Raw genomic sequence first — 25337 nt, 5'->3', positions numbered from 1 at the left:
ACAGGACAGTAGATCTCCAGGAAGAGGGTTGGACTGATAACCTACAGGACAGTAGATCTCCAGGAAGAGGGTTGGACTGATAACCTACAGGACAGTAGATCTCCAGGAAGAGGGTTGGACTGAAAACCTACAGGACAGTAGATCTCCAGGAAGAGGGTTGGACAGCACTGATATAGCAGAACAAACCTACTCTGTAGCAGTAAAGTCTGGTATTATATAGCAGAACAAACCTACTCTGTAGCAGTAAAGTCTGGTATTATATAGCAGAACAAACCTACTCTGTAGCAGTAAACGTCTGGTATTATATAGCAGAACAAACCTACTCTGTAGCAGTAAAGTCTGGTATTATATAGCAGAACAAACCTACTCTGTAGCAGTAAAGTCTGGTATAATATAGCAGAACAAACCTACTCTGTAGCAGTAAAGTCTGGTATAATATAGCAGAACAAACCTACTCTGTAGCAGTAAAGTCTGGTATTATATAGCAGAACAAACCTACTCTGTAGCAGTAAAGTCTGGTATTATATAGCAGAACAAACCTACTCTGTAGCAGTAAAGTCTGGTATTATATAGCAGAACAAACCTACTCTGTAGCAGTAAAGTCTGGTATAATATAGCAGAACAAACCTACTCTGTAGCAGTAAAGTCTGGTATAATATAGCAGAACAAACCTACTCTGTAGCAGTAAAGTCTGGTATTATATAGCAGAACAAACCTACTCTGTAGCAGTAAAGTCTGGTATTATATAGCAGAACAAACCTACTCTGTAGCAGTAAAGTCTGGTATTATATAGCAGAACAAACCTACTCTGTAGCAGTAAACGTCTGGTATTATATAGCAGAACAAACCTACTCTGTAGCAGTAAAGTCTGGTATTATATAGCAGAACAAACCTACTCTGTAGCAGTAAAGTCTGGTATTATATAGCAGAACAAACCTACTCTGTAGCAGTAAAGTCTGGTATTATATAGCAGAACAAACCTACTCTGTAGCAGTAAACGTCTGGTATTATATAGCAGAACAAACCTACTCTGTAGCAGTAAAGTCTGGTATTATATAGCAGAACAAACCTACTCTGTAGCAGTAAACGTCTGGTATTATATAGCAGAACAAACCTACTCTGTAGCAGTAAAGTCTGGTATAATATAGCAGAACAAACCTACTCTGTAGCAGTAAAGTCTGGTATAATATAGCAGAACAAACCTACTCTGTAGCAGTAAAGTCTGGTATTATATAGCAGAACAAACCTACTCTGTAGCAGTAAAGTCTGGCATTATATAGCAGAACAAACCTACTCTGTAGCAGTAAAGTCTGGTATTATATAGCAGAACAAACCTACTCTGTAGCAGTAAAGTCTGGTATTATATAGCAGAACAAACCTACTCTGTAGCAGTAAAGTCTGGTATAATATAGCAGAACAAACCTACTCTGTAGCAGTAAAGTCTGGTATTATATAGCAGAACAAACCTACTCTGTAGCAGTAAAGTCTGGTATAATATAGCAGAACAAACCTACTCTGTAGCAGTAAAGTCTGGCAAGCGACATTAGGGAGCTACAAGATCTTTGATACAGTTTGCAGCATCTACTATGTTTTCCTCCATTGTTCAAGGTTGGCAATGAGGCTTTCAGAACAATAACCCCACTGTCCACAGTACGTCTGGAACTACACCTATACTTTGTTCATTAGAATGGTAAATTGCTTGGTTCAGACAAAAGGGTTATATTGGTTTACTAAAGGCAGTAGAGCAGAGATCATACATTTCAGGAGAGAAAACCTACCGAGAGTTCTGCAAATACCCTTCAATGCAAATGGGACCGATTCTGGGGATGATTCCACCAACGTGTTCTGTTTCGATCCCTAGTTATGAAAATAATAGGACAAGACTTGACAGATCTCATCATCGTTGTCTACAAGCAGTGGTGGAGACAGATAGATGAGGATAGAGGAGAGAGAGAGGGGACAGACAGATCCAGCCTGGAGCTGTCTGTAGTTGCCAGTCTCTCCTGTATCCCCACACATCCCCTGGAGCAGGTCGACTGTCTTGTTCTCTGACGAAATATTGGCAGAAAGTTGAGCTCTTGATCCATCTCTGGTCTCAACAGCTGGGCGTGACAATTGGGAGATGTTACCCCACATGTGGATCTGTCTCACGTGAAGAACTGCGGTCTGGACATTTCCCCACGAAGTCTGGCACTCGTTCACTTCGCATCTGTTTAGGGATTTGAGTCACAAATGAGAGAATAGTTAGTATTCTGACAAAGTATGTGGCTGGTAGCTAGTAGCTAGTAGCTGGTAGCTAGTAGCTGGTAGCTGGTAGCTAGTAGCTGGTAGCTGGTAGCTGGTAGCTGGTAGCTAGTAGCTAGTAGCTGGTAGCTAGTAGCTAGTAGCTGGTAGCTGGTAGCTGGTAGCTGGTAGCTGGTAGCTGGTAGCTGGTAGCTGGTAGCTGGTAGATAGCTACATATCATTATGATATGGCTGAGAAGGACTGACCTTTGTCAAATGCTGGACAGGTTGTTGCACTGTCAGAGATGATCTTGTCTAGAAGCTGGAGGAGGCAGCCTGTGGCTGGAAAGACATACATACCCCATTCAAAATATAGCTAGGACATTTATTTATATATAAATATAGCTAAGAAAATAGCTAGCTATTTTTAAATTGCACAAACGACCTTCCACAAATGTGATCCAAATGAGCTATTATGACAAACATCCTGTGGCATGCACATTAGAGAGGAATACAAAGGCAACCAATAATTCGTGCTACATATGTTTAGTATTAACTAGCTAGATATTGTGGCTTCCCCATTCATAGGCGCTAACTGCTTTAGCACGTATTGACGGTAGTGTTTTTCTGGCCAGGGGAGTTTTGTTAACATCCCCGACGCTCATTTCGAACTTTAAAACGCATCGCTTGTGGGAGATGGTTTTGGAAACATAAGGAACGTATATTTTATATCAACGAGAAATTATATACATTACCAATCAAAAGCTTGGACACCTACTCAAAGTTTTTTTCTTAATTTTTTACTATTTTCCATGTGTTATTTCATAGTTTTGATGTCTTCACTATTATCTAAATTTTTTAAAAGTCTAATAAATCAATTGAATACACACCATCACAATACATCCGTTATGTATTTTAGGCAGGTCTAAAGAAACGTTATGATATGAAAGAAATGTGTTTCAGAAGAACAGAATGAGTTGGCCTACTGTACATTATCTGGCTATGCACCATGCCATAGGCTCTTGGCTTGTTCATTTAGCAGACAAGAAGAATAATGAACTGAATATGATATTTCTCCCATTCAGGAACGAGTGGGCATATGAAGCAGGTCTTATACATTAAGATTTAGAGTTATTTGGCAACTTTAGCTGTGAATGATACAAACATTAACATTTTTAAGACATTCTAATGCAGGAACCAGTGGGATGATCGAGAGGGAGGTACAGGTGCTTAATGATGCTGATGATCTGTTAACGTTTCTACCGTTGTGACTAGACGGAGTAGGTGTACAGCTCCATAGTGGCCGCGTCGGGGACAACAGTTGTTGACACAACAGTAGCGTTGTCGCTAAGCCTAACCCTTTTCTTAACCTAAACCTCATTCTCCAAGCCACTACGTTAATTCACCTAACCGGTTAAACGAATTATCCTAACCTGCCATGTCAGTTATCCTAACTTGCTTTATAAAACGAACCATCTGCCCTGACATACCATCAGTTTTACCACACAGGAATGCGCACACATGCACGAAAACCCCAAATTGAGGGCCGCAATCATATTACTATATCGCAGATGGCTACAAAAGTAAACAAAGGACTGCCCAGCAAAAACTGGTCATCCAACAACTCTTACGTTTTAATAATATTTTAATCATTAAGGTACTCACGGAAACTCTTCAAAGACATCAACATCATCAGTAAATGCTATTGTCTCGGGGGCGCAAAGTCCGTATTTGACACCTCCTTGCGAGCTCTACGAGAACCATTTTTTACCCCTAGCTGTCTGACTGCCCTTTACGGAGATTGCGCAGTTGAACTGTTACACAAATCCTAAAGCCCGCCCCTCAATTTTCCTCCCATGAAAAATACTGTAATTATGTTTTTTTTTATTAAAACGCCTGAAACTAGATCGCCAACATACTGGTGTTGACGAGAGAGAAAAAACTGTAGGGGTTTTCTTTTGCACTGTTCAACCAATCCAATGGAGTAGTTAATATGGAGTGTCTCCTTGATAACACAAGAGTTTCTAAAGCCAGAGGTGCAACATCGCGGTACTTCCGGGAACGCTTGCGAAACAGACCAGACCGGGGTTTGAGAGGTCAATGAGAGAAGTGAACAATTCTTCCTTCCGACAACTAAAGGCACAACCTATATCTGAGCCAATGTCTTACGTAGTTGAACGTGTTATTACTCCAACCTTGTGAAAATTAAAATAAAAACTGACACGTTTTCATTTTAGTTAAAAAGCACATACGTAGTTCGGCGATATATAGGACCGTTAGACCCAATGACGTGCAATTATAATATTGACAAAATTCCAGTGAAACGTTCTGCTTTTCATCGGCAGGTTTTCTTGTCATGGTCCTTAATTTATAAACACAATTTTTCTCCACACAGATATTATATATGGAATAATCGGGATATATTGTATAAAAATACTTCTTTGTTTTTAGAATATTGGTTCCGAAATAATATCCTATTGGTGAGCCAACTGGTAAATGCAGAGGGTCTTTTACTCAGTTATAAGGAATTCTTATCTCTTTACAAGGTCCCTGTAAAGAAAAGTCCCTGTAACGCCATTCCCTCAGGTATTGCTCTGTTATTCAGGAACGTGTCAAGACCTGACCTTCAGAGCCTACCTTCTATTGACCCTGTTGACTCATCAGTAGGAAAGATTTGTTTCTCTTTTGGTCCATGCAACAACAGAGCGATACGAACCTTGTTTCAGCAGGATGTTGTATCTATACCTTATGTCATGCCTTATTGGAATGGATTTATTGATAATATCTGTTGGAAAAAAGTTTGGATGTTGCCACACACATACCTACTTGTTAGCAAAATTAAGGAGGTTTCCTTTAAAATTATTCAGAAATATTACCCTGCCAACCACTATATGAAGAAGTTTAAGGAAAACATCAACTCAAATTGCTCCTTTTGTAATGACCACCCAGAAACAGTGTTGCATCTGTTTTGGCATTGTATTCATGTAAGAAAACTGTGGCAAGACATCAGTAGATTTATAATTGAACACATTTATGAAGATTTTACACTATTGTGGAGAGATGTACTGCTTGGATTCTTTACATACGATAAAAATAAGCTGAAACATTTTTATGTAATTCATTTCATTATTCTTTTGGCCAAATTTCATATACACAAATGTAAATTTACTAACAAAAAAACAAATTTTCTTACCCTACAAAAATAAATTGAACTGTATTTTAAGACTATTAAATACTCTACTAACAAGAAAGCTGTTAGAATTGTAAGTGTATGTATGTCCCTTAAGGTCCTTGTGTAATTGTAATGTGATATTGTATCCCTAGCTCGATTGTCCATTATATATAATCTATATATACTTGTGTTCCCTTATGTACTTTCTGTATTGATTTGTTGTTAATAATAATTTAAAAAAAAATAAAAAAAAAAAAAAAATACCCAATGACGTGTTTCTACTCATGAGCTTTTTTCTTTTGCTAGCCAACGTCGCCATGTGTGATCGGATAAGCAGCTTTAGCCGGTCTTCATACCAAAGATGTGTATCCAACTAACCTAAGAGCCTGTCCACTTCCAAATATGAACAAATGTCATAGTGGGGCAGAACAATGTATTATTTATTTTATTTATCTTGCTCTTTTGCACCCCAGTATCTCTACTTGCACATTCATATTCTGCACATCCTACCATTCCAGTGTTTAATTGCTACATTGTAATTATTTCGCCATTCTGGCCTATTTATTGCCTTACCTCCCTTATCCTACCTCATTTGCACACACTGTATATAGACTTTTTCTACTGTATTATTGACTATATGTTTTGTTTATTCCATGTGTAACTCTGTGTTGTTTGTGTCGAACTGCTTTGCTTTATCTTGGCCAGGTCGCAGTTGTAAATGAGAACTTGTTCTCAACTAGCCTACCTGGTTAAATAAAGGTTAAATAAACAAATTGGCGCGTTCTAGCATTTATTTGCATATTTCCGTTAGGGAACGCCTACTACGTGTATTGCGCCTGTGACGTAACTACATTTGCCTTTGGACTTCTAAACTACGCCATTAAAAAAAAAAAACTTTGGCAAAGGGTCAAGTCTCTAGACAGATCAGTCTGGCTCCATCTTCTCCCACTGCTGCTCACTGGGCTTCCTATCACCACCATATTTGGTAGTGAGTGGAAACGCCAAAGATGCTACATGACATCCAGTGAAAGGCTCATTTGAGGATTTTATTTTATTTAAACCTTTATTTAACTAGGCAAGTCAGTTAAGAACATATTCTTATTTACTATGACGGCCTACAGCGGCCCAAACCCGGACGACGCTGGGCTAATTGCGTTCCGCGCTATGGGACTCCCAATCATGGCCGGTTGTGATACAGCCTGGAATCGAACCAGGGTGTCTGTAGTGACGCCTCAAGCACTGAGACCGCTGCGCCACTCAGGAGTCCATTGCTAAGCTTCGTACAAGGATAAAATATGATATTAGGCCATCCAAATGAAACAAACATTTCATTTTGAGCAAGCACTTATGTTTTATTTCAATCAAATCAATAAAACATTTCACAAGATAAAATATATATAATATAGTACATTTGACTTTGATGATCACATTTTGATTAATAAAACTAACCGATGAAAAATAAAATATCTACTTCCAGCATCAAGGAGCAGCTGGTGAACCTATAAAAGTGTTACCATTTAAAAAGACAGACCCACAAACACATAACTTAATGTTCTGTAAATATATTAAAATTTTACTGGTTCAAATACATAAGCATACAACAGAAAACAAATTCTAAATGTTTCCCACCCCCACCGTCAGAAGTACCTGTAACTAACCCGATGATCATCAAAACAGTGACAACACATTGTACAGTGTGTGTTTATTAATACAAGGCTACAATACATCTAGGTTGATTCACAATGAGTCTTTTAATCTTCTATTGATCACGGACAGAGCGCTGTGTGTGTGTAAATAGACTGGTTCTGAGCCTCTGCACCATACAGTCACGTGACCAGAGAGGGTCTATGTCTGATGCAGTCAAAAATGAAGGCTGTTCCAAATAGCATCCTAATCACCGGATTAGAGGGATATGAGACCCATAGGGCTCTGGTCTAAAGTAGTGCACTATATAGGGAATAGGGCTCTGGTCTAAAGTAGTGCACTATATAGGGAATAGGGCTCTGGTCTAAAGTAGTGCACTATATAGGGAATGTCGACCAGAGCCCTATTCCCTACATAGTGCACTCCTGTCGACCAGAGCCCTATTCCCTACATAGTGCACTCCTGTCGACCAGAGCCCTATTCCCTACATAGTGCACTCCTGTCGACCAGAGCCCTATTCCCTACATAGTGCACTCCTGTCGACCAGAGCCCTATTGGAATCCTATGGCTCCCAGTCAAAATGAATTCTCCATATAAGGAAAAAGTGCCATTCAGGAAGCAAACTTTGTTCTAGAAAAACAAGTCGTAGCTCAGTGAAGAGGAAGGGACATCGATTCTCGTTAGCGTTAACAACGCCATGCCATGTTACTGGAGTGAAAATGTCATATATCTGCCTATTGATACTGACAAAGAAAACAGCAACATGTCTCCTCATCATGGAACTGATAAGTTACCTTAATTTTTTTTTTTTAAATAAGAGGCAAAATTTGTCCTGTTCTGCCCTGGCTAACAACACATCACCATAACAAAGACATACCATTACATGGAACGACATCAGGTTTAGGGTCAAAGGTTGAACAGGAGGTCTAGCGCAGAGCCTTGGTGATAAACACAGGTCTATTTCAACGGCGATTGGTCTAAACCATAAAGGGTCCATCTCTGAGAGAAGCCGTAGTAGCGACAACATAAAAATAACCCAAGGCACGCAAGTATTCCCTTTAGTTTACAGAGCGGTGCAAGGCAAAAACAGACAAGAGACTAAATAATACAAAAACTATAACCTTATCTAACAAATCCTTGGTCAGAGAAAGAGCATAGTACTGTATGGTGGAGGAGGGGTCAGAGAGAGGGAGAGGGGGTCAGAGAGGGAAAGGGGGTCAGAGAGAGTGAGAGGGGGTCAGAGAGAGTGAGAGGGGGTCAGAGAGGGAAAGGGGGTCAGAGAGAGTGAGAGGGGGTCAGAGAGAGTGAGAGGGGGTCAGAGAGAGGGGGTCAGAGAGAGGGAGAGGGGGTCAGAGAGAGAGGGAGGTGATAGTACTGTATGGGGGGAGGGGTCAGAGAGAGAGGGAGGGGTCAGAGAGAGATATAGCATAGTACTGTATGGAGGAGGGGTCAGAGAGAGAGGGAGGGGTCCGAGAGAGAGGGAGGGGTCAGAGAGAGAGGGAGGGGATAGGACTGTATGGTGGAGGAGGGGTCAGAGAGAGAGGGATGGGTCAGAGAGAGGGAGAGGGGTCAGAGAGAGATATAGCATAGTACTGTATGGTGGGAGGGGTCAGAGAGAGAAAGGGAGGGGTCAGAGAGAGATATAGCATAGTACTGTATGGAGGAGGAGGGGTCAGAGAGAAAAAGGGAGGGGTCAGAGAGAGATATAGCATAGTACTGTATGGTGGGAGGGGTCAGAGTGCGAAAGGGAGGGGTCAGAGAGAGATATAGCATAGTACTGTATGGTGGGAGGGGTCAGAGGGAGACACAGCTTAGGTCTTGTTCCAGCGTGCATGGTGGTGGTAGTAAAAGGTCCAGCCAATCAGAGAGACAGTCCTGTCAGGAAGTGCAGCCAATCAGTGTCTCAGTGCAGGAAGCGGATGCTCATCTTCTGTTCAACATCTACCTTCTCCAGAACCTGAGGAGGAACAGCTTCAGTCATTATCCTCAACATCTACCTCCTCCAGAATCTGAGGAGGAACAGCGTCAGTCATTATCCTCAACATCTACCTTCTCCAGAACCTGAGGAGGAACAGCTTCAGTCATTATCCTCAACATCTACCTTCTCCAGAACCTGAGGAGGAACAGTGTCAGTCATTATCCTCAACATCTACCTTCTCCAGAACCTGAGGAGGAACAGCTTCAGTCATTATCCTCAACATCTACCTTCTAAGAACCTGAGGAGGAACAGCTTCAGTCATTATCCTCAACATCTACCTTCTCCAGAACCTGAGGAGGAACAGCGTCAGTCATTATCCTCAACATCCTGGTATTACTTGTCTCTATATTCCGCCTACTGCTGGCAGCACCGTTTTACCAAGTCAAACTCTGGGTATATGTACATGTCCTTGGCAAGTAACGGTGATTCTAATTCTGATTTATTACCATCGACATTACATTAGCCGTCAACATTACATTAGCCGTCAACATTGCATTACAGTTGACTGTGCATGTCAAAGCAAAAGCCAAGTCATGAAGTTGAAGGAACTGTCCGTAGAGGTCAGAGACAGGAATGTGTCGAGGCACAGATCTGGGGAAGGGGGTACCATAACATTTTCGCAGCATTGAAGGTCCCCAGGAACACAGTGGTCTCCATCATTCTTAAATGGAAGAAGTTTGGAACCACCAAGACTCTTCCTATAGCTGGCCGCCAGGCCAAACTGAGCAATCAGTGGAGGAGGGCCTTGGTCAGGGAGGTGACCAAGAACCCGATGGTCACTCTGACAGAGCTCCAGAGTTCCTCTGTGGAGATGGGAGAACCTTCCAGAAGGACAACCATCTCTGCAGCACTCCACCAATCAGACCTTTAAGGTAGAGTGGCCAGACGTGCCTTTTACTGAGAAGAGGCCTCCATGACAGCCCGTTTGGAGTTTTCCAAAAGGCACCAAAAAGACTCTCAGACCATGAGAAACAAGATCCTCTGGTCTGATGAAACCAAGATTGAACTCTTTGGCCTGAATGCCAAGCGTCACGTCTGGAGGAAACCAGGCACCATCCCTACGGTGAAGCATGGTGGTGGCAGCATTATGCTGTGGGGATGTTTGTCAGCAGCAGGGACTGGGAGACTAGTCAGGATTGAGGGGAAGTTGAACAGAGCAAAGTACAGAGAGATCCCTGATGAAAACCTGCTCCAGAGCGCTCAGGACCTCAGACTGGGGTGAAGGTTCATCTTTCAACAGGACAACGACCCTAAGCACACAGCCAAAATGCAGTAGTGGCTTCGGGTCAATTCTCTGAATGTCCTTGAGTTGCCCAGCCAGAGTCCGGACTTGAACCCGATCAAACATCTCTGGAGAGACCTGAAAATAGCTGTGCAGCGACGCTCCCCATCCAACCTGACAGAGCTTGAGAGGATCTGCAGAGAAGAATGGGAGAAACTCCCCAAATACAAGTGTGCCAAGCTTGTAGCGTCAAACCCAAGAAGACTCGAGGCTGTAATCGCTGCCAAAGGTGCTTCAACAAAGTACTGAGTAAAGGGTCTGAATACTTATGTAATATTTTCATTTTTTATCCCCCCCTCAAAAAAATACTTGTTTTTGCTTTGTAATTATGGGGTATTGTGTGTAGATTGATGAGGGGAAAAACAATTTAATACATTTTAGGAATAAGGTTGTAACGTAACAAAATGTGGAAAAAGTCAAAGGGGACTGAATGCACTAACTGAACAAATATCAACTGACTTGGCTCACTTCTACAAAGTCAGTACTGTAGAACAACAGAATGTATATTCTAGGTTAGTATTAGGTAATGTCCCCCCGGCCCAAACATAAATATGTTGTAAGTTTCCAACCTTGATGAACTCATTAAAGGAAATGGAGTTGTCTCCGTTCTGATCGGCCTCCTGGATGGTCCTATCAGCGATGCTGCCCAGCTGCTCGTCAGAGATGTTCACACCAACCATCATCCTAAGAACCTGGAATAAATCACATTCACACCAACCGTCATCCTAAGAACCTGGAATAAACATGTTCACACCAACCATCATCCTAAGAACCTGGAATAAATCACATTCACACCAACCATCATCCTAAGAACCTGGAATAAATCACATTCACACCAACCATCATCCTAAGAACCTGGAATGAACATGTTCACACCAACCATCATCCTAAGAACCTGGAATAAATCACATTCACACCAACCATCATCCTAAGAACCTGGAATAAATCACATTCACACCAACCATCATCCTAAGAACCTGGAATAAATCACATTCACACCAACCATCATCCTAAGAACCTGGAATAAACATGTTCACACCAACCATCATCCAGAGAACCTGGAATAAACATGTTCACACCAACCATCATCCTAAGAACCTGGAATAAACATGTTCACACCAACCATCATTCTAAGAACCTGGAATAAATCACATTCACACCAACCATTATGATAAGAACCTGGAATAAAATCACATTCACACCAACCATCATCCTAAGAACCTGGAATAAATCACATTCACACCAACCATCATCCTAAGAACCTAGAATAAACATGTTCACATCAACCATCATTCTAAGAACCTGGAATAAACATGTTCACAGCAACCATCATCCTAAGAACCTGGAATAAAATCACATTCACACCAACCATCATCATAAGAACCTTGAATAAACATGTTCACACCAACCATCATCCTAAGAACCTGGAATAAAATCACATTCACACCAACCATCATTCTAAGAACCTGGAATAAAATCACATTCACACCAACCATCATTCTAAGAAACTGGAATAAAATCACATTCACACCAACCATCATCCTAAGAACCTGGAATAAACATGTTCACACCAACCATCATTCTAAGAACCTGGAATAAAATCACATTCACACCAACCATCATCCTAAGAACCTGGAATAAACATGTTCACACCAACCATCATCCTAAGAACCTGGAATAAATCACATTCACACCAACCATCATCCTAAGAACCTGGAATAAACATGTTCACACCAACCATCATCCTAAGAACCTGGAATAAATCACATTCACACCAACCATCATCCTAAGAACCTGGAATAAACATGTTCACACCAACCATCATCCAGAGAACCTGGAATAACCATGTTCACACCAACCATCATCCTAAGAACCTGGAATAAACATGTTCACACCAACCATCATCCTAAGAACCTGGAATAAATCACATTCACACCAACCATCATCCTAAGAACCTGGAATAAACATGTTCACACCAACCATCATCCTAAGAACCTGGAATAAATCACATTCACACCAACCATCATCCTAAGAACCTGGAATAAACATGTTCACATCAACCATCATCCAGAGAACCTGGAATAAACATGTTCACACCAACCATCATCCAGAGAACCTGGAATAAACATGTTCACACCAACCATCATCCTAAGAACGTTCCCTAGGGTCTAAAGTTGACCGTTTCCTTAACAGCAGAGTTGTAAAGTACAAGAGGACATCCTAAATGTACTATACATAAAATGACAAATAATGAGTGTAAGTGAGAGAAGAAGAAAAAATACTTCAATGTGCTGGTAACATGAAGGGTACAAAAAAATGATTCAGGCTTGAAGTTCCTGTGTTAATAAGCTCTAAAAAGGCACGTTCATGGCGTCACGAACAACGTTAGGCAGCAATGTTGTTTGCAAAACAAGAGATCAGTTTTCACTGAGTCATTGAACCCTGAGATTACAGTGATTGTAGGTCACATCCCAGACCAGTCACACAGAGAAGAGCAAGGGTGTATTTATTTATTTCAAAAGTTTATTGGACAAATTCAGGTAGGTCCCTCCCTGTTTTCTTCTGTTTGGTTCCTGGTAAAAACACCCTAGGTGTCATAGGGCACTGCACAGCCAATGACATGGAATACACAGGAACTAGGATGGGGACAATGTAGTATGACAAAAACATTTAGTTGGGGTTGGAAATTTACACAATTGTCTACTGTCCAGGGCAAATTCCCCTCTCCTTCTCAATGCCAAATACACTTTGAAATTCACATAATAAAGTATATCCTGAGCAGCAGGTCTCCTGATAAATAAATACTTTCCTCCTTGTCCGTCTGTGTATTAATTTGAATAGGCTCAAATTACACCATGACATGAGGAACAAACCTAAGGACAAATTCTCTCTCTGCCTAAGATCTTGATATTCAGCTCTAGGGTCATTTCCTTCACCAGGGGGACAGATACCTCACCCATATGTCCCCTTGATGCAAACTCTTAACATCAAACTACTCCACAACATTCAAGCCCTGATTGTTGAATGAGAAAATGGTGTTGAGGTCTGATATCAAGAGATTAAAGGTCCCCCACACCCCTAAAAAAAACTAAGATTTCTAGTGGGGGAACCACAAGAGTGTGTAATTTTAACCCTGACTCTATTCTCACCTGTAGCAGCTCGTCACGGGAGATCTTATCATCTCTGTCCAGGTCATACAGCTGGAAAGCAACTGGTGGGGGGGGGGGGGGGAGGGGGGGGGGACAAGAGACAGGAGAAAGGGGTGTGAGGTCAAATAATCGTTTTTAAAATACATTTATATCCATCAGATTGGGAAAGAAGAGCCAGTTGGTATATAGTATTCTATAGTACAGTTAACCAACAACCTGTTGGTATATAGTATTCTATAGTACAGTTAACCAACAACCTGTCGGTATATAGTATTCTATAGTACAGTTAACCAACAACCTGTCGGTATATAGTATTCTATAGTACAGTTAACCAACAACCTGTCGGTATATAGTATTCTATAGTACAGTTAACCAACAACCTGTTGGTATATAGTATTCTATAGTACAGTTAACCAACAACCTGTCGGTATATAGTATTCTATAGTACAGTTAACCAACAACCTGTTGGTATATAGTATTCTATAGTACAGTTAACCAGCAACCTGTTGGTATATAGTATTCTATAGTACAGTTAACCAACAACCTGTCGGTATATAGTATTCTATAGTACAGTTAACCAACAACCTGTCGGTATATAGTATTCTATAGTACAGTTAACCAACAACCTGTCGGTATATAGTATTCTATAGTACAGTTAACCAACAACCTGTTGGTATATAGTCCCTTTTTCAGGACCCTGTCTTTCAAAGATAATTAGTAAAAATCCAAATAACTTCACAGATCTTCATTGTAAAGGGTTTAAATACTGTTTCCCATGCTTGTTCAATGAACCATAGACAATTAATGAATATGCACCTGTGGAACGGTCGTTAAGACACTAACAGCTTACAGACGGTAGGCAATTAAGGTCAAACTTATGAAAACTTAGGACACTAAAGAGGCCTTTCTACTGACTCTGAAAAACACCAAAAGAAAGATGCCCAGGGTCCCTGCTCATCTGCGTGAACGTGCCTTAGGCATTCTGCAAGGAGGCATGAGGACTGCAGATGTGGCCAGGGCAATAAATTGCAATGTCCATACTGTGAGATGCCTTGGACAGATGATCGTCCTCGCAGTGGCAGACCACGTGTAACAACACCTGCACAGGATCGGTACATCTGAACATCACACCTGCAGGACAGGTACAGGATGGCAACAACAACTGCCCGAGTTACACCAGGAACGCACAATCCCTCCGTCAGTGCTCAGACTGTCCGCAATAGGCTGAGAGAGGCTGGACTGAGGGCTTGTAGGCCTGTTGTAAGGCAGGTCCTCACCAGACATCACCGGCAACAACGTCGCCTATGGGCACAAACCCACCGTAGCTGGACCAGACAGGACTGGCAAAAAGTGCTCTTCACTGACGAGTTGCGGTTGTGTCTCACCAGGGGTGATGGTCGGATTCGCGTTTATCGTCAAAGGAATGAGCGTTACACCGAGGCCTGTACTCTGGAGCGGGATCGATTTGGAGGTGGAGGGTCCGTCATGGTCTGGGGCAGTGTGTCACAGCATCATCGGACTGAGCTTGTTGTCATTGCAGGCAATCTCAACGCTGTGTGTTACAGGGAAGACATCGTCCTCCCTCATGTGGTACCCTTCCTGCAGGCTCATCCTGACATGACCCTCCAGCATGACAATGCCACCAGCCATACTGCTCGTTCTGTGCGTTATTTCCTGCCAGACAGGAATGTCAGTGTTCTGCCATGGCCAGAGAAGAGACGGGATCTCAATCCCATTGAGCACGTCTGGGACCTGTTGGATCGGAGGGTGAGGGCTAGGGCCATTCCCCCCCAGAAATGTCCGGGAACTTTCAGGTGCCTTGGTGGAAGAGTGGGGTAACATCTCACAGCAAGATCCGGCAAATATGGTGCAGTCCATGAGGAGGAGATGCCACATCAGATACTGACTGTTACTTTTGATTTTGACCCCCGCCCCCTTTGTTCAGGGACACATTATTCCATTTCTGTTAGTCATGTCTGTGGAACTTGTTCAGTTTATGTCTCGGTTGTTGAATCATGTTATGTTTTGTTTGTTTACCCTTTTTTCTCCCCAATTTCATGGTTTCCAATTGGTGGTTACATTCTTGTCTCATCACTGCAACTCCCGTACGGACTCGGGAGAGGCGAAGGTCGAGAGCCATGCGTCTTCCGAAACACAACCCAACCAAGCCACACTGCTTCTTGACACAACGCCCACTTAACCCGGGGAGCCAGCCACACCAATGTGTCGGAGGAAACACCGTACACCTGGCTACCTTTGGTTAGCGTGCACTGCGCCCGGCCCGCCACAGGAGTCGCTAGTGCACGATGAGACAAGGATATCCCTACCGGCCAAACCCTCCCTAACCCGGACGACGCCGGGCCAATTGTGCGTCGCCCCATGGACCTCCCGGTCGCGACAGAGCCTGGACTCAAACCCAGAAACTCGTGGCACAGCTAACACTGCGATGCAGTGTCTTAGACCACTGCGCCACCCGGGAGGCCTGAATCGTGTCATGTTCATACAAATATTTACCCGTTAAGTTTGCTGAAAATAAACGCAGTTGACAGTGAGAGGACATTTCTTTTTTTTTTGCTGAGTTTAGTACTCTATAGGAAATTGTCAACTGATCTGGCCTGGGTCGCAGATCAGTTTGTGCTGTCTTGACTCCTCGTCACGCATCATTTATTGTCAAGACAGCACAAACAGATCTGGGACTCAGGCTAGGACCCCCACCCTCTGATTAGACTTACAGAGCAGCTTATTGATCCTGCTGTTGAGAGGTTCAGAGGCAGTGGGATCCTTGTTCTTCTCGTTGTCTTCTATAGGACGGAAGTGAGCCAGGGTCCTCATGAAGCCCCTGAAGTTCACCTGGTCCTCCCTGAGAAGAAACACACGGCCGGGACAACAACAATTACATCAACCAACCAGAGGAGGCCTTCATAGAGACCTAGGATATATCTCTATTTTTAATCTGTATAATTTTGCTGAATAGACACACAGCAAAAACAGGTCATTCACATGATTGGTCATGACTTGAGGTCAGAACACCTTAGACCAATGCTACCTTCTAATATCAGGCCGTTCATTGTGGCCCACATGACTAGAGCTGTGGTGGTCATGATTCCCCCCCTTCTTTCCCCCAGCCGGTAACTGCCGGTCTCACGGTAATTGACCGTTAACTAACAAACATTTAGCATCTCCAGACTTCCACACACAGCCTACAAGCCACTGATGCAGACCTTTGGAACATCTTACATTTTTTTTTTAAAAGTATAATAAATCTATTTTATATAGCCTACACCATCCCCAATAACGCAATGATTTATTTTAGACAGGTCTAAAGAAACATTATGACATGAAGAAAATGTAGTCTATTTCAGAAGAACAGAATAGCATCCTCTGAGTTGTCCTTATGTTAGGGTCCTGATCTGGCTATGCCAAATGGCTGTGGGCTACACTAGTTCATTTAGCAGACGGTAATTCCAAGCAAATCTTGTGGCATTATTTTCTAGTAAGAACAATACAACTGAACATGGCTGAATAAAATAGTTTTCCGAGAGAGTGCGCAAGTTCCGTGTTGAGCAATTAACAAAGTCAGGTTTTGAAACTGGTCCTTCTATAGGCTTAAATTACAGTTTATTATTTATTATTATTATTTATTACTAGTTGTGATAGAGACCTTAGGACATAGACTGACCAGGTGAAGCCAGGTGAACGCTATGATCCCTTATTGATGTCACTTGTTAAATCCACTTCAATTCAGTGTAGATGAAGGGAAGGAGACAGGTTAAATATATAAAAAATGTAAACTTGAGACAATTGAGACATGGATTGTGTATGTGTGCCAATCAGAGTGTGAATGGGCAAGACAACAGATTTTAGTGCCTTTGAACAGGGAATAAAGCCCTGAGTACCAGGCCATTAGGACCTGATGGAGGGACAATAGAGCCCTGAGTACCAGGCCATTAGGACCTGATGGAGGGACAATAGAGCCCTGAGTACCAGGCCATTAGGACCTGATGGAGGGACAATAGAGTACTGAGTACCAGGCCAATAGGACCTGATGGAGGGACAATAGAGCCCTGAGTACCAGGCCATTAGGACCTGATGGAGGGACAATAGAGTACTGAGTACCAGGCCTTTAGGACCTGATGGAGGGACAATAGAGCCCTGAGTACCAGGCCATTAGAATCTGATGGAGGGACAGTAGAGCCCTGAGTACCAGACCATTAGGACCTGATGGAGGGACAATAGAGCCCTGAGTACCAGGCCATTAGAACCTGATGGAGGGACAATAGAGCCCTGAGTACCAGGCCATTAGGACCTGATGGAGGGACAATAGAGCCCTGAGTACCAGGCCATTAGGACCTGATGGACGGACAATAGAGCCCTGAGTACCAGGCCATTAGAACCTGATGGAGGGACAGTAGAGCCCTGAGTACCAGACCATTAGGACCTGATGGAGGGACAATAGAGCCCTGAGTACCAGGCCATTAGGACCTGATGGAGGGACAATAGAGCCCTGAGTACCAGGCCATTAGGACCTGATGGAGGGACAATAGAGCCCTGAGTACCAGGCCATTAGAACCTGATGGAGGGACAACAGAGCCCTGAGTACCAGGCCAATAGGACCTGATGGAGGGACAATAGAGCCCTGAGTACCAGGCCATTAGGACCTGATGGAGGGACAATAGAGCCCTGAGTACCAGGCCATTAGAACCTGATGGAGGGACAATAGAGCCCTGAGTACCAGGCCATTAGGACCTGATGGAGGGACAATAGAGCCCTGAGTACCAGGCCATTAGGACCTGATGGACGGACAATAGAGCCCTGAGTACCAGGCCATTAGAACCTGATGGAGGGACAGTAGAGCCCTGAGTACCAGACCATTAGGACCTGATGGAGGGACAATAGAGCCCTGAGTACCAGGCCATTAGGACCTGATGGAGGGACAATAGAGCCCTGAGTACCAGGCCATTAGGACCTGATGGAGGGACAATAGAGCCCTGAGTACCAGGCCATTAGGACCTGATGGAGGGACAATAGAGCCCTGAGTACCAGGCCATTAGGACCTGATGGAGGGACAATAGAGCCCTGAGTACCAGGCCATTAGGACCTGATGGAGGGACAATAAAGCATTGAGTACAAGGCCAATAGCGACTGGCCGTTAGCAAGCTTGGTAGGCTAATAATGACCATCAGAGCACCGTTTTGGAGAAGCCTAGTTACTGTGACTCAATGGTCACATGGAATTTGACTGCGGTCATGACTGTTATAAGCCACAGCTAAAATTAAGTCGTCTACACACTGTTAGTTTTGGGATTGTAATGACATAAGGTCTATCCAAGGCATGTTGTCGAAAAACACAAAACTTTCATATGAATTTCAAAGACCAGCACAACCGGTCATACACACTTAAACTTAAGAAAATTAATTACAATATAAAATACATTGTTAAATGTAGACTCAAACAAAGGAATGGTTCACTGTATGTTTAACGTACATGACTAAATGGTTTGTTCTTGTGGTGAGTGACTTGAGTCAAAGCTATGTGCATCTTTAAAATACATCAGTGAAGGACACAGAGATGACTCACCCCTCAGGAAAGAAGGCATTGATGATTCTGTCTCCCAGAGGATTGATGGCCAACTCTGGGATCCGCTGGAAATCTTCCCGACTTCACAAAAAATAGGAGAGGAGAGGAGAGGAGAGGAGAGGAGAGGAGAGAAGGGAGGGGAGGAAAGGAGAGGAGAAGGGAGGAAAGGAGAGGAGAAGGGAGGAAAGGAAAGGTGAAGGGAGGAAAGGAAAGGTGAAGGGAGGAAAGGAAAGGTGAAGGGAGGAAAGGAAAGGAGAAGGGAGGAAAGGAAAGGAGTTAGAATTTACTCAATGACAACAAAGGGAACTTTGGACTATTTTCCAAGGCTGCGTTTACACAGGCGGCCCAATTCTGATCTTTCCCCCTCCAACTAATAGGTATTTTTGACCAATCACATCAGATCTTTTTCAGTGCTGATCAGAATTGGGATGCCTGTTTAAACGCAGCCTATGAGTTTGACCCCACTTCCAATCACACACTATGGATCACAGACCAGCGGACATATAATCACTGATATGACACTCTGGGTAATGTCTTGTTGAAATGATATGATGACACTCTGGGTAATGTCTTGTTGAAATGATATGATGACACTCTGGGTAATGTCTTGTTGAAATGATATGATGACACTCTGGGTAATGTCTTGTTGAAATGATATGATGACACTCTGGGTAATGTCTTGTTGAAATGATATGATGACACTCTGGGTAATGTCTTGTTGAAATGATATGATGACACTCTGGGTAATGTCTTGTTGAAATGATATGATGATACTCTGGGTAATGTCTTGTTGAAATGATATGATGACACTCTGGGTAATGTCTTGTTGAAATGATATGATGACACTCTGGGTAATGTCTTGTTGAAATGATATGATGACACTCTGGGTAATGTCTTGTTGAAATGATATGATGACACTGGGTAATGTCTTGTTGATATGATGACACTCTGGGTAATGTCTTGTTGATATGATGACACTCTGGGTAATGTCTTGTTGAAATGATATGATGACACTCTGGGTAATGTCTTGTTGAAATGATATGATGACACTCTGGGTAATGTCTTGTTGAAATGATATGATGACACTCTGGGTAATGTCTTGTTGAAATGATATGATGACACTCTGGGTAATGTCTTGTTGAAATGATATGATGACACTCTGGGTAATGTCTTGTTGAAATGATGACACTCTGGGTAATGTCTTGTTGAAATGATGACACTCTGGGTAATGTCTTGTTGATATGATGACACTCTGGGTAATGTCTTGTTGATATGATGACACTCTGGGTAATGTCTTGTTGATATGATGACACTCTGGGTAATGTCTTGTTGATATGATGACACTCTGGGTAATGTCTTGTTGATATGATGACACTCTGGGTAATGTCTTGTTGATATGATGACACTCTGGGTAATGTCTTGTTGAAATGATATGATGACACTCTGGGTAATGTCTTGTTGAAATGATGACACTCTGGGTAATGTCTTGTTGAAATGATGACACTCTGGGTAATGTCTTGTTGAAATGATGACACTCTGGGTAATGTCTTGTTGAAATGATGACACTCTGGGTAATGTCTTGTTGAAATGATGACACTCTGGGTAATGTCTTGTTGAAATGATGACACTCTGGGTAATGTCTTGTTGAAATGATGACACTCTGGGTAATGTCTTGTTGATATGATGACACTCTGGGTAATGTCTTGTTGATATGATGACACTCTGGGTAATGTCTTGTTGATATGATGACACTCTGGGTAATGTCTTGTTGATATGATGACACTCTGGGTAATGTCTTGTTGATATGATGACACTCTGGGTAATGTATTGTTGATATGATGACACTCTGGGTAATGTCTTGTTGAAATGATATGATGACACTCTGGGTAATGTCTTGTTGAAATGATATCTCACTGCATATCACTCCACTGCATACCCCAATACAGACTGCATAATAGCTCCACTGTATACCCCAATACAGACTGCATGCTAACTCCACTGCATACCCCAATACAGACTGGATGCTAGCCCCACTGCATACCCCAATACAGACTGCATGCTAACTCCACTGCATACCCCAATACAGACTGGATGCTAGCCCCACTGCATACCCCAATACAGACTGGATGCTAGCTCCACTGCATACCCCAATACAGACTGCATGCTAACTCCACTGCATACCCCAATACAGACTGCATGCTAACTCCACTGCATACCCCAATACAGACTGGATGCTAACCCCACTGCATACCCCAATACAGACTGGATGCTAGCTCCACTCCATACCCCAATACAGACAGCATGCCAGCGCCACTGCATACCCCAATACAGACTGCATGCTAGCTCCACTGCAACCCCAATACAGACTGCATGCTAGCCCCACTGCATACCCCAATACAGACTGCATGCTAGCTCCACTGTTTACCCCAATACAGACTGCATGCTAGCTCCACTGCATACCCCAATACAGACTGCATGCTAGCTCCACTGTATACCCCAATACAGACTGGATGCTAACTCCACTGCATACCCCAATACAGACTGCATGCTAGCTCCACTGTATACCCCAATACAGACTGCATGCTAACTCCACTGTATACCCCAATACAGACTGCATGCTAACTCCACTGTATACCCCAATACAGACTGCATGCTAACTCCACTGTTTACCCCAATACAGACTGCATGCTAGCTCCACTGTACACCCCAATACAGACTGGATGCTAGCTCCACTGTATACCCCAATACAGACTGCATGCTAGCTCCACTGTACACCCCAATACAGACTGCATGCTAGCTCCACTGCATACCCCAATACAGACTGCATGCTAGCTCCACTGTACACCCCAATACAGACTGCATGCTAGCTCCACTGTTTACCCCAATACAGACTGGATGCTAGCTCCACTGTATACCCCAATACAGACTGCATGCTAGCTCCACTGCATACCCCAATACAGACTGGATGCTAGCTCCACTGCATACCCCAATACACACTGGATGCTAGCTCCACTGCATACCCCAATACAGACTGGATGCTAGCTCCACTGCATACCCCAATACAGACTGCATGCTAGCCCCACTGCATACCCCAATACAGACTGCATGCTAGCCCCACTGCATACCCCAATACAGACTGCATCCTAGCTCCACTGCATACCCCAATACAGACTGGATGCTAGCTCCACTGCATACCCCAATACAGACTGCATGCTAGCCCCATGGCATACCCCAATACAGACTGAATGCTAGCTCCACTGCATACCCCAATACAGACTGGATGCTAGCTCCACTGCATACCCCAATACAGACTGCATGCTAGCCCCACTGCATACCCCAATACAGGCTGCATGCTATCCCCACTGCATACCCCAATACAGACTGCATGCTAGCCCCACTGTATACCCCAATATAGACTGCATGCTAGCCCCACTGTATACCCCAATACAGACTGCATCCTAGCTCCACTGTACACCCCAATACAGACTGCATGCTAGCCCCACTGCATACCCCAATACAGACTGCAGCCTAGCTCCACTGCATACCCCAATACAGACTGGATGCTAGCTCCACTGCATACCCCAATACAGACTGCATGCTAGCCCCACTGCATACCCCAATACAGACTGGATGCTAGCTCCACTGCATACCCCAATACAGACTGGATGCTAGCTCCACTGCATACCCCAATACAGACTGCATGCTAGCCCCACTGCATACCCCAATACAGACTGCATGCTAGCCCCACTGCATACCCCAATACAGACTGCATGCTAGCCCCACTGCATACCCCAAAATAGACTGCATGCTAGCCCCACTGTATACCCCAATACAGACTGCATGCTAGCCCCACTGCATACCCCAATACAGACTGCATGCTAGCCCCACTGCATACCCCAATAGAGACTGCATCCTAGCTCCACTGCATACCCCAATACAGACTGGATGCTAGCTCCACTGCATACCCCAATACAGACTGCATGCTAGCCCCACTGCATACCCCAATACAGACTGGATGCTAGCCCCACTGCATACCCCAATACAGACTGGATGCTAGCCCCACTGCATACCCCAATACAGACTGGATGCTAGCCCCACTGCATACCCCAATACAGACTGGATGCTAGCCCCACTGCATACCCCAATACAGACTGGATGCTAGCCCCACTGCATACCCCAATACAGACTGGATGCTAGCTCCACTGTATACCCAAATATAGACTGCATGCTAGCTCCACTGACGTGTACATGACGTGGCAACAGATGAATGATGAAGACAAGTCACCTTGGATTCACCAGACCAGCTTTAAAAATCAGGCCCAGCCCCACTGTATATCCCAAAACAGACTGCATGCTTCATTGAGAGGACACAGAAAACCCACACTTGTTGTGTGTAAACAGACAAAGTGGTGCGGTTACATGTCAGTATTATATCTGGTTAATGACCGCCCACCCAGCTTTATAGTCAGTAGTGACGTCATTTCACAGACAGACTGGATTAAATGGGGTCAATTTGTGGCTGGAATCCAGGGAGGTTTCTCTCTGCATAGTGGGTGAAAACTATGGAGCGTAGGCCACTCAGAGAGAGAGAACAGAGCTGGAGTTAAACTGTGACGGGATTAAAAAGTGACTGTTTGTTTTTCCTCTGAAGGGCAGCGAGCAATTGAGAACTCCGAGGTCAATCACACTGTCTTCCATGTCTGTTTGCAATGTAGTGTTTATTGCCGTGACTCACACATGCACTAGACGTGGAAATAAAGGACTACATAGTGAGGTCTGTGGCAACGCAAATGCTGCTGTTTATATCGGAAACAGTCTTGTCAGTTTTTAGACTCATGTCAAAACAATCTGGTTCTTCTAGACACAGCTTACCCAGTGACACACACACACACACATACCACTAGTATGGGTAGTAGGGTACCGTAGGTAACGCCCGAGCCAAGAGTGATGCATCTTGGGAAGCCTCTTGAACCAAAGGAGTAGTGTGTTCGCAGACCAGAGGTCGAGACGACAAACTTCAAAATCACATCGGCTCAGAACAGTCTGTACTTACACGGCCACTTTGAAGTAAGGGGAATGGTCACGTGCCTCTAATCGATATTCACTGGCATGGAGGCCTACTGTGTTCTTACACAACATTGCCAAGTTGGCTCTGATGGTCACAGAGAAGTCATGTGGGGGACGGAAGGGCAATCGTGAACACAGTCAAGTAAATGTCTAACAGCTGTCTCACGTCCTCATTACTCTCTTCGTTTGTTGTTGACTACATTCCATAACCAATAGAACAGCAGCTATTGCCATAAATCAACCATTTACCATTGGACAAACACCATTAGCTCTCATTTAAATGAATTGTAAATCATTTACAATGCCTCCTAGGGATGGGAATTCCTAGGAACCTCGCCGTAGGATAGTATCACCATACTTAGGTGCTGATACGATATGAATTATGATTCTACACGTACAGTGTGACGACCCTAAACGTACAGTGTGACGACCCTACACGTACAGTGTGACGACCCTACACGTACAGTGTGACGACCCTACACGTACAGTGTGACTCTCCACAAATAGCGACTCTCCACAAATAGCGACTCTCCACAAATAGCGACTCTCCACAAATAGCGACTCTCCACAAATAGCGACTCTCCACAAATAGCGACTCTCCACGAACAGTGATTCTATATGTAGTGCGATTCTATATGAATTGCGATTCGATACTGTGATTTGATGTTCCAAACATATTCCTCACTATATCTGCTGTAGAGAGATGAGAGATCATAAGAAAACGAAAATAAGGTAATAAGTGCTGAAAACATGTCTCACTATTTAAAACGATGGAGAACAAGCTATAGGATTAAAAATAGCTGCGTTTTGGCTAACACTACCTACAGTTGCAAAATATATATACATTTTAAAATGATATTTGGAGTCAAATATCATCCAAAAATAATATTGCAACTATGTTTTTTCCCCTCCATCACTAATGCCTCCCACAGAGAGTCAGAGGACATCACAAGTCCCCCTTTTCCACCTTTCTGTGTCGGCCTATTGTGTCGTGGCTATGACTTGAGTATTTGGCTGGAAGTCTGAGGGTGTGTTTGTAAATTCAATCTGGAGTGCAAGAGAGCGTTCAGAGCTCACACTGGACGCTCTGGCCGAGGATTAGGGTTGATCCGATCGTTCTGACCTCACAACGGCAGTCAAGCACCCAAGCTAACTGGCCAACGTTGGCTAGCTTGCTAGCTACTTCCAGACACATAATGAGAGAACACCCCACTCTGACCATGTTACTCCCCCTAGCAGAGCTGG

The 25337-nt window shown here is 43.5% G+C and overlaps 1 protein-coding gene and 1 long non-coding RNA gene across 4 annotated transcripts in view; both read right to left on the bottom strand.

Annotated features, from left to right (window-relative positions):
• Positions 1 to 1703: 1703 nt before the first annotated feature.
• Positions 1704 to 3999, bottom strand: LOC120036023. The gene is made up of 3 exons (XR_005474397.1): positions 3889 to 3999; positions 2491 to 2565; positions 1704 to 2209 (listed from the first exon to the last, which is right to left on the bottom strand). It is a non-coding gene; the product is annotated as an uncharacterized LOC120036023 (long non-coding RNA).
• A 4518-nt stretch (positions 4000 to 8517) lies between these two features.
• Positions 8518 to 25337, bottom strand: part of LOC120036022 (calcineurin B homologous protein 1-like) — a 22490-nt gene continuing 5670 nt past the window's right edge. Inside the window, exons 3-8 of one of the 3 annotated variants that reach the window (XM_038982485.1) lie at positions 19026 to 19106; positions 16181 to 16308; positions 13449 to 13510; positions 12441 to 12455; positions 10869 to 10991; positions 8518 to 8996 (exon numbers count right to left, since the gene is read on the bottom strand). In XM_038982485.1, the coding sequence (XP_038838413.1) occupies positions 8943 to 8996; positions 10869 to 10991; positions 12441 to 12455; positions 13449 to 13510; positions 16181 to 16308; positions 19026 to 19106 (463 nt within the window). In that variant the 3' untranslated portion in view covers positions 8518 to 8942. Of the gene's footprint in view, positions 8997 to 9027; positions 9308 to 10868; positions 10992 to 12440; positions 12456 to 13448; positions 13511 to 16180; positions 16309 to 19025; positions 19107 to 25337 lie in introns of those variants that run through there. The other 2 variants (XM_038982487.1, XM_038982486.1) reach the window with 2 other exon arrangements.

The sequence above is a fragment of the Salvelinus namaycush genome, unplaced genomic scaffold (assembly GCF_016432855.1).
Source record: "Salvelinus namaycush isolate Seneca unplaced genomic scaffold, SaNama_1.0 Scaffold1188, whole genome shotgun sequence".
Lineage (NCBI taxonomy): Eukaryota > Metazoa > Chordata > Actinopteri > Salmoniformes > Salmonidae > Salvelinus > Salvelinus namaycush.
Note: the sequence above shows the minus strand (reverse complement) of the source record. Positions and strands in the feature narration are given on the sequence as shown.